Raw genomic sequence first — 6,783 nt, 5'->3', positions numbered from 1 at the left:
CCTGACAGGTGGGGTGTGTGACAACTCAACAAGAGGCAAGCCTTGTCGCCGGCAACAACCGGGCATGGGTCTGCTGCTTACTCCAGCCCTGTGCATGTGCTCCCAGGCTGCACCAGTGTGTGCCCTGCAACTGTGCTCCCACAGCAAGGCAGGCCACCGGCTGTCAGCCTACGGGAGGGTGGAGGTTTCTGGATCCTGCCCCACCATGACCACAGGCACACAGAAGGACCAGCTGAGGGAGGCGGGCACTGGGGGAAATGGGGTGGGTACCCTATCACCGACAGGCAGGAGCTCCTGAAAGCCCTGCCGGGAAACATGGTCAATCCTCGCAGAAAGCAGAGGTCTCTTCACGGGTTCTAACATCGTCTCCATGGCGATTGTGTGGCGACAACAATTCAAGTGACAACAACTCCTTGGAAACACAACAAAGCAGGGAGAGCAGTTTTCTTCAATTTACTTCCATGGCAAATACAAGTTTCCCTCAAATGAAGCAATTTATTGATATTCGGTCACGAGTGAACGAATGCACTTGAATGTATGCGTGCAGCTTGGAATAAGCCACATGTGGGTTGTCCTCTTTCCCATGAAATTAGGTGTACATTGCACAAGGCAAGAGATATTTTTCCACTTAAAATTGAACAGTCATCACAAACGCAGACACACAACTCAAAAGCTGCCTTATAAGCGAAAATGCACAAACACTATGTTTTCCTCTTCCTCAGAAGTTCCTGGGAGGGTTCAGGCCCGACAGTTGTTTCGAGTCCACAGGTAGAGATGGGTGTGACATGCACACGTACAATGTTTTTTTGTTGTTTTTTTTTACCAGACATGTTTTTTTTTGTTTTTTTTTTACAAATTTAAAATTATCCCTATTTCTAAAGTACATCGGAATAGGCTATAAATTTAAAACAAATCTAATAATGGCACCAAAATAACACTGTAAAGTAAACCACTGAAAATATGGTGACAGCTAAAGCTGAAGGACTCCTGTTTAAAACCGAGATGTAGATCTGTACTAAAATTGCACATACAACACTACTAAGTGTAACAAATACAATTTTAGTTGCCCTTAATGTACATATGGATGGCAAAAAGAAACCATTATATTTACGGTTAGTGCATACAGTAGGTATATTCTCTACATCGGAATTAGCTTTAAAAATTCTACTATTCTGACATTTACGATGCATCATTAACCTAATAACATTAACAGTAGAAATATCAGTACACTGCTTTACAGTCATTTTATCACGAAACAGAATTGGTCACATTAAACTACGATTTTAGGGGGTAAGGTAGCATGTATGACAATAACATTATAATCAAGTTATGAATTCCAATTCTAATGAAACAATGTCTGGTTTTTCTTTCTCTTGCCTTGTCTGCGGCATCTAGGGCCGAAACTAGCAAAGAAATCCATATCAATATTTAGAATATTTTCTTGAAAAACTTCAGCAGATCGTGTAACCTCATCTGAATTTGTTTTTGCTGCCAAATTGTAGCAAGCAGAACGTGGTAATAACATCATTTGGAATTAATCCATTCTGTAGTGTTGTTCAGAAAATCCTGTCTTGTATAGTCTCAAGACACTGCAGTAGTTCTTAACAATTACACACATAGGCCGAACTAGGCTCTACCAATACATGAAAGGGCTGCATCTGTGCTTGGACTGTGTTACCAATATGAGATCATTTCCATGTACGACTAGTTGTACAGAAAAAGAGGAAATATTTGGGAAATACGGTTTATCAATAACCTGTTGTATTTTTCCCCAACAATATTAGGATAAGTGCATGTTACCTGCACAAAACACTTTATAAGAGATACAGATGTATGTTGAACATGTTAAGCCCATACAATGACAGGGTTCAAGGCTTACTAATATTTACCTATTTCAACAGACAAGACTGATAGTTCAAGACTTGTAGTCTAGTGGCAAATATTTTCTCAAATGATTGTATTAAGCATAAACCATGTCTGTAGGCTGTACACTACCACTACAGATGGCCAATAAGGTGAATATTTTGCAATGGGACTACTCACAGTGGTTTGTTTTCATTGTTGAAAACCAAAAAGGTTCATTTGTACATAATTTTAACTTTTATTTTATTCCTATTCTTCCTCATTCTATTCAACTGATTTACATATCTGAATGCTCCTGATGAATAGGCCTAATGCTACCTGCTTAACATTAGCTTGAAATTAGCATACCCTTTATAAAACAGGGTACCCCAATGACACATTCTTAAAAACTTTGAAACTTGTTTTTGGTGAAAATTATAGGAACACAAACACTCCCATACTAGCCCCAGACTATACTATCCCGATGCAGATCACACACAGCATGCTATAGTTACAGACAAAGAGCTTTTTCTAACTTTCCAACATTAGTTGTTTGCTTTTGTTTCTGATTGTTAAGATGCCCCACGGACTACAATCATCACGAGGTAGTCCTCCTCAGTTTTAGCCAGAGTTTTGGCCGGGGAATCTAAGAACTGCTGGGAGAAATCACAGGGAGGGAAAGCGTGGAGAACCCCTGCATGGTCTTTATCTCTGCTGCCCCCTACAGGCAGGCTGATGACACCGGCCGCCTGCTTTTGTTTTAGGTAGGAGACCAGGTTGCGAAGCGGCCGTTGGGTGGACGCCGCAGGGTCGGAAGACGACACCTCCTCCGTGCTCCCGGGTACCGCCAGGAGGATGGCGTAGCCGCCGGGGCCCGCCACTTTGATGCGCCGAGACACCTCATCCAGTTTGGGCTGGTCCAGACGCAGGCGCTGGGTGATCTTCAGCTCGCTCACCTGCCTCCCCGTCATGCCGTCGACGAGCAGGTCGCCGGCCACGCCCTGGTCGCCCTCCAGAAGGTGCATGTTGGCGGGGAAGTTGCTGTTCTTCAGGAGCAGCATGCCCTGCCAGGCCAAGCTCAGCTTGCTGCTCTCCTGCTTGGATGACAGGCCTCCCTTAGAGCAGCCCTGCTCTGAACGCTCTCTCTTGGCCAGCCCTTTGCTGCCGTCGCCCGCTTTTCGCTTGCGTTCTCCGGCCAAGACGCCGCTGCTGGAGGGTCCCCTGTCAGAGAGACCCTGGCCCTTCGTTCTCCTCTCCACCCCTCGCTCCAGGCTGTTGTGACGCTCGCGCGCCGGGGACGCTCGGTCGCTCCTCGGGGGCCGTTCTGAGTCACTGAAGCGGCCCCCCTCCCTGCTGCTGCCCCCGGGGCTGCCCTCCGGGGAGGGCCGTCGCCGTCGAACGGTCCGCTCCGTGCTGTCGGGAGAACACTCCAGGTGGCGTCCGTCGTCCATGATGTGGCGTTTCCGCACCGGGTCGCGGCCCTGCAGATCCCCTTCCAGCGACCACGGCTCCCGAGGACGCCGCTCGCGCTCAAAGTGCTCCAGAGGTTCGAAAGTGGTGGCTCGCACCCGCTCGCGGAGGGCGGGATTGGGCCACTCCGCTCCGGGGAACAGCTCCCTCTCTCGGAAGTGCAGAGGCGGTGGAGTCCTCTCCCTGACCCTCAGGGGCTCAGGGGTGGCGCGGTGGACAAATGATTCGGCCACCATGTCGAACGGTGGAAGGGGTAAAGGCTGCAGGAACTGCTGCTGGTAGCGGTGTTCGGTGTCCGCGAAGTCCACCCTTAGTCTTCTCTCTGGGCCCCCCAGTGGAAAGCCACGCATGTGTGTACACGCTGCTTGAGCAGCGTCCAGGCTCTCATACTGGATGTAGGCCCAGGTATCCCCCTTTCGGTAGTCAATGGTCCTTATGGTACCGAAGCGATCAAACTCTCTTGCCAAAGCTGCAAGGGGGACCCAAGGGCCAAGTCCCCCAACCCACAACCGTGTAGTGGGGGTTGCTTTACCATATCCAATCTTGATGGGGTTGCGGCCGACTATTTTGCCAGACATGGTAAGCTTGGCATGGTGGGCCATATCAAGGTTTTCAAATTTCAGAAACCCATATGTGCTGGTTTGCCCACGGGTAGGTCTCTTTATATCCACCTCGGTTATGACCCCAAACCTGTCAAATGCTCTCCTCAAGTCAGCCTCTGTAACTGTTATGTCCAAGTTGCCCAAAAACAATGTTCTATTGGCTCTTTGGTCATCTTCAGGGGATATAAAATCCTCTTCACGAAAAGCGGCTCGCTCTGCTATAAACGCTGGGCGCGCCCTTGCTTCAAAGAGAGCAAACTCCCTCTCCCGTTCCAAGTCTCTCGGTAAAGGGGGAGGCGGGGGAGGAGGAAGTCGCCCGAGGGCCAGCTGCTGGAGCCGGTAGTCTCTATATCCAAGTCCAGTTGGGGAAAGAGGTCTCTGTGTGTGCAAATGCCTGTGGCCTGGAGGTGTAACATATGGGTCTCTTTCAACTGGAGAACGGCTTCTCCGCCTGTTAATGTACACCGCTTCAATTTTTAAAGGCCGGTCATAAAGGACTAACCTCCCCCGCGCGTGTTTCGCAGCTCTGGCATCCTCTGGCTTTCTGAAGTTAACAAATGCTATTCTTTCGTCGTTACTTCGGCTTATTTTGACACTCACGTCCCCAAATTTTTTGAATTCGTGAAAAAGGCCATCTTCTATGTCTTCATCGCTCAGCTGGGTGCCAAGTTCGCTGATTTTTAATGTTTTGTACTCACTTTCGTTTATGGGAGGCTGAGCTCTTTGCTCTCCGCGTGAATTGGTCCTTGGCGTGGCTAAATCGAGCGTCAGGTTTAGATTGTGATTCTTACCTAGAGAGCTAGCAGCTGCATTTGGATAACTATGATTATTTCCAGTTCGAGTAGATACATGTCCGTCAAAATCCCTGTCTCTCTTTTCGCCGATTAAGCTCCTTCTCGTGGATCCTCCGTCACTTTTCGTAGAGGTATTCCCATTATTACTCCCACTGGAAACTGAGATAGCCCCCATTTTCTTGCTGGTTAGATGGCCTCCTCCCCTGTCTCGGATATCATCCAGGGCCCGTGAGCGCTTTTTTATCGGCGACCTTTCTTTTCCTTTCATTTCAGTCCACCTTGCAGAGAACTTAGAACGACTAAAGTTTTCACGATGTTGTTTTTGCAATGCTTCGCAACAAATTACTGAAATGACGAATTTGAAAATTCACTGACCCTGCGGCAAAACAACAACATGCGCCATTTTGACAGTACTACGACTATGTTCCGCCTCCTGTGTCTCATTGGAAGAATGGAGTACCGAAGTCCCGCCCTTTCTTCTGTTTCTCCAAATGCCCGGATGAAGTGATTTTTGTCAATGGTGTTTTCTAAATATTACTGTTCAAAGTACAAATATACTGATCTCAAAATGGTTTCGTAAACATGACATGAGAACGCCTCTCCAATCTAATCCAATCCCTTCTAATACAACACAGTTAATCTCTTAACCCAATTTCCAGTCAGCCAGTAGCAGTCCGCCCTATAGCACCCACCTCACCTGTCTGGGCCTATTGAGATAAATTGACTTAGCAGGTTTTGTCAACCAAATAGTATCTGAACGCTATTTCATAGGTTTCCTTCTGAATCATTCTCTGTCTTCACTTTATTCTCTCTTCGCACCAGGTAGACAGAGGGCCCAAAAAGATTTGCGCTGGCATTTTTGAGTGTGAGATTGTGAGTGTTACCAACAGGCCGCATAATGTTCTGGGATGTATTAGGGGCCGTTTAGGACATAATTCAGACCCTCCTTACACAAACACATATGAAACACATCCACATTCACATATGAAACGTTCACACACATCCATACTACTGAATTTTACATCCACATGTGAACTGCTCGCATCGACACATATGAAGCACATTCACATTCATATGTGAATTATGTTCACACACACATTCATACTACTGAAAACGTACATATACGGTAAGTTGATGATGAATTCTATTGATTCTATATGAATTTGTGCGTGAACGTTTCATATGTGAATGTGTATGTGTTTCATATGTGTTTGTGTAAGGATAGTCTGAATTATTTCCTAAACGGCCCCACATAGGTATGTCAACAGTGCATCTTACGTACAAAACAAAGAACCCAGAACCCAGAAACTTACTTGGTTCTTATTTGCAATTTGTTTGTGTCTCCACACGATGGCGACATTTAAAAACCGTGAGGGGCAGGTGTCCGTTTGGCAATACGGTGTACATCGGAAATTGTAATTAAGGGTAACGTTAGCTCCTGTAAACACCGAAGGTGGCCATTACTACGCTGTGTTTACATCAGTAGCGGACGGCCGGAAGTAGTTACATCTGTTTTGTAGAACCTGGAAGAATGTTGCGCATAACCCCTATTGTTTTATTTCAAAATGTAGTAGGCTACAGACTGTAAAAAAGATTAGTATTACATGACTGTTGCATATGAATATTAGTTTACTACTTGACAATTTATAGGTAGTAGGCTGCAAGGCTATCATTCTGATCCTCAAACTGATCATCCAAACCTAATGACCAAGTATTTGTTCTCCTTCAATGAAACACGATTTACCGTAAACTAGACAGTCACCCAACTCTTAATTCCATTACCTTTCTTGATAACTGTGTAGAGTTACCAGAGGATAAACTGTATGTTGCATATTATGTGTTTTTTAGAGGTAAAACTTTTGATGACCAAATGCATAGGCTTTTTAAACATTGAAAATAGCTACATGGAAGTCTTAATTTATGTTGCTTAAGGTAAAGGTAAATCTTAAGTGTGGATCAAAGCGCTCAGTGCATTTCAAACTATAGGCCTAGTTGTCAGACAGCTTTAACCAGTTTTAATGACACATCATACTTTTTGTTGCTTTAATGAGGTTGATGTACAAGCTTCAGTGACA

General features: G+C 45.9%; 1 protein-coding gene across 1 annotated transcript; it reads right to left on the bottom strand.

Moving 5' to 3' along the window:
* Nucleotides 1–1,043: 1,043 nt before the first annotated feature.
* Nucleotides 1,044–5,173, bottom strand: rbm15 (RNA binding motif protein 15). The gene has a single exon (XM_062459940.1). The coding sequence runs from the start codon at nt 4,974–4,976 to the stop codon at nt 2,415–2,417; it is 2,562 nt and encodes an 853-aa protein (XP_062315924.1). The 5' UTR covers nt 4,977–5,173; the 3' UTR covers nt 1,044–2,414.
* Nucleotides 5,174–6,783: the final 1,610 nt, after the last annotated feature.

Source organism: Osmerus eperlanus, chromosome 4 (genome assembly GCF_963692335.1).
Source record: "Osmerus eperlanus chromosome 4, fOsmEpe2.1, whole genome shotgun sequence".
Taxonomy (NCBI): Eukaryota; Metazoa; Chordata; class Actinopteri; order Osmeriformes; family Osmeridae; genus Osmerus; species Osmerus eperlanus.
Note: the sequence above shows the minus strand (reverse complement) of the source record. Positions and strands in the feature narration are given on the sequence as shown.

Coding starts and splice junctions, on each gene's coding strand:
- rbm15 (XM_062459940.1), bottom strand. CDS start 4,976: ATGAAAGGAAAAGAAAGGTCGCCGATAAAAAAGCGCTCACGGGCCCTG.